At 49.4% G+C, this 3,299-nt stretch overlaps 1 protein-coding gene across 1 annotated transcript; it reads right to left on the reverse strand.

The window, feature by feature from the left end:
- Nucleotides 1-1,751: 1,751 nt before the first annotated feature.
- Nucleotides 1,752-3,001, reverse strand: MRPS23 (mitochondrial ribosomal protein S23; the record flags this gene model as incomplete). Its single annotated transcript, XM_017730874.1, has 3 exons — nucleotides 1,752-2,170; nucleotides 2,635-2,758; nucleotides 2,868-3,001. Coding segments are annotated over 3 exons (417 nt in total), but the record flags the coding sequence as incomplete, so codon positions are not given.
- Between the last annotated feature and the right edge of the window lie 298 nt (nucleotides 3,002-3,299).

A 3,299-nucleotide genomic window follows, 5' to 3' on the forward strand; every position in this document is an offset into this window, starting at 1 on the left:
CCCCGCCTGCGGCTGCCGGGGAAACGCCCCGGGAGCGCCGAATCGGCCCCCGGCTGCTGCCCAGAACCTCTTAATTAAAGTGCCTGAGTTCCAGCAGGTCCCGACCACCGGCACCTCCCTCCCAGCCCGTCAAACGCTGTTCGAACTCACTGGGTTTAATTGGTTTTATGTTAATTGCGCCAAACACTCCGGCTCGCATCCCTTATCCCGTGGGCTCCCCGGCACCCACCAGACACAACAAATCCGCGGCGCTAAACATTCCAACCACGGCCTGCCCCTGCCCGGCCCAGGGCTGGCTCTGCCCTGGAGCTTCCAAGAGGGAATTCCCACATTCACACCATGAGAAGACTCCTTCCTCCCCCTCTCCCTCCCCTCCACTGAAAACAGAGGATCCCTTACAGAGTTCCAGGTTCTCCCGCACCTTTGGCCACGTACCTGCCTGGGAACAATGGGGTGCACCCGCCAGTGAAGGGCACAACTGCTCGAGCAGGAGCTGAAGCATCGCTGCACCCTCCCAGCACGGGGCTGCTCCACAAATCCAAGGCTTTCTGCACTTACCGAATCGTGGTTGGGCTCCGTGGGCACGAGGCAATCACCCTATAACCCTCTCACCTGTGGTCATCACCTGTGGTCATGGTAATTAATGGCTTGCAGCTGGTCACCATCAACTTCCCAGGTGTTAAAGGGGAGGAAAAACGCCTGAGGGGTCTCTCAGTCCACCCCTCCCAGGCCTCAGCTGTGCCTGAGGGCAAATCCAAGGGCTCCCAGCTGAGCCCACTTAGGGAGGCCGGGTCCCGCTGGGAGGGATCTGCCCCCAGAGCCACCCCCCTGACTTTTTTCAACACAAAATAAAACGAATTCCAGCTTTCTCCTCACCTGCTCTGCACAGCAACTCGTTCAGGGCACAGCCCGAGGCTCTGTGAGGGCTCTAAATTCCATGTTATTGCTCAGTCTGGAAATGGATCACTGCTAAAACAGAGGGATTTTTGCTCTTTGTAAGAAAACCTGCACTCCTCTTGAGCTACAGTGCAGAACTAGGAATAAAGTTTGACCACAGAAGCCAAACCACGAGCATTTTTACATCCTGCTTTTCCCTGCCACTGAGCTTTCCTGCATCACACACAGCAGCAGCAGCACTGAACTGGGCAGGGAGGGAGAGATTGGACATCATTTACACCTGCTGGGAAGGGGGTGGCAGTTTGGTATTTTAAAGAATAACAGACAGAAGAAAAACACAAAAAAATCACAAATGAAAAGAGACAAAACAAACAGTGTTTGTCTTTCACACAGCCCAAGCCAAAATGTTTAATGAAAGATCAGCCAGCCACTGGATTTGCAGGCATGGGAAGAACTCCCTCCTAATCCCAGGAAGATTGGTTGTTATTTCCTTATGTTTTTCTCATGCCAAATTTCCAGTGACTGTTTCCTAAGCAGCATCACCTTTCCCTCAACAAGCAGCTGGAACATCCCATTTTCACACTTCAAAGGTGACCAATTTCATTAGGAGTCACTAAAAACCTGCAAAGCTCCCAATTATCTGGTACTGCCACACTTCATCCCGCTCTGGATTTAAGCAAATGATGGAATGGGAAGAGCATATGATGCCATTTCTATAAATAGCACCTTTCCCCAATCAGCTATAAAAAGATGACACTTCAGACAGCTGCTGGAACACATCAAACAGGATCTGCCATTCCCACAGCAGGAAACATCTTTGCTACTGCAAATGAGACACCTGAACAGGCAGAACCTCCAATTTTTAAAGAAAATGTTTTAATTTTCCACTTTTTCACTCATATTTTCCAACCTGACTTCAGAAAACCGTCATGAACCCTAAAAAAAAATAGAGTTATCTGTGACTCTGTCAATGTGGAGCTGGACAGAGGGGAGGATGTGTCACATGCACAAGCCTGGAGGGCACCAGGATGCTCAGGTGTGTTCCCTGAGGGAAATGTCCCAAAACAAGGGGTGGGGGTTGGCTCCTGGCAGGTGACACAGGACAGCAGGGCTGTCAGGAGGGAGAGGGATTCTCCTTCTGTGTCCCTGCCAGCTCTGGTGGCTGCTCCTCCCCATCCTTCCTCTTCTCCTGCAGCTCCTCCAGCACAGTTTGGAGCTGCAGGTGCAGGGCAGGATCCCTGGATGCAGCATCCTGCTGCTCCTGCTGTGCTACCTGCAGGGAAGGACAGAAAAACACATAAAACAGGGTGGGAAAAGCTTCTGAAGGGTGCCTGAGGAGAGCAACGGCCCTCTGTGTGCCCAGAAAAAGTTTAATTCATGCTGAGATTATTATGAAGGTACAACACAGTGTCACTAGGGCAGGACACTCCCAGAGAGGCTGCTGACCTTGAGCTAAAAGATGGGAAAATTCACAATGCCACAACAAACATACAAAGTTCCAAAAGGTTTCTACAGATACACCATGGATTGTTTGAATGATTATCCATTTCATCACCAGAACAAGATCTTTCCTGACCCACAAGTCCCTTAACCTTGGGCAGACACATTCATGGCCAAGAGCAAAGTGTGTGACTGCCTTGCTGCAGATTTAATTCAGACCAACGCACCGTTAAGGGCCTGGGAGTGGAGTTTTCTCCATCCACCACCCAAGCAACTCTGTGGATATTTAATACTCACTTTATCTGTTCCTCTTCTCTGTAAAATGATCCCACTGGCCAAAAGGGCTTTTCCTGTTTCTTCAAACAATTTCTCCTCTTCAATCTTCCCTTCTTCCTTCAGTTCATTGAATTTCTCAATGAACCTGGATTGCAAAATTGCTTTTTTACACTCACAAGTAATGTTCTGGTTCACTGATGGACAGGGAGAAAGGGACAGTCTCAGAAATATTCCTGGTTTAATTATCATCTTACCTCTGGCAAGTAGATTTGAAGTTTAACCGTGTCAGGTCAAAAGGTCTTGGGCCATTGCCATAAACTTTGTAAAATCTCCTGGTCAGAAAAGGAAAGAGTTTGGTTTTTGCAGCTAAATCAAGAGTAAATAGACAACAGCACAGTCAGTTAATTTAGTGGGCAGTAAGAGCATTCACACTATTTCTCCTTTTCACAAGAACCTTTATGAACACCTGGAAGTGTCCAAGGCCAGGCTGGACAGGGTTTGGAGCAGCCTGGCATAGTGGAAGGTGGGACTGAATGAGTTTGAGGGTCCCTTTCAACCCAAACCAGTCTGGGATTCTGCAGAAGTTTGTTCCAGCTTTTTTACTGTATTAATAAAGCCCAGTTAATCAGCACCACCACCACCACCAGCAGCAGCAGCAGCAGCAGCAGCGGGGCGGAGCAGCTCCC

The sequence above is a fragment of the Corvus brachyrhynchos genome, unplaced genomic scaffold (genome assembly GCF_000691975.1).
Source record: "Corvus brachyrhynchos isolate BGI_N302 unplaced genomic scaffold, ASM69197v1 scaffold283, whole genome shotgun sequence".
NCBI lineage: Eukaryota > Metazoa > Chordata > Aves > Passeriformes > Corvidae > Corvus > Corvus brachyrhynchos.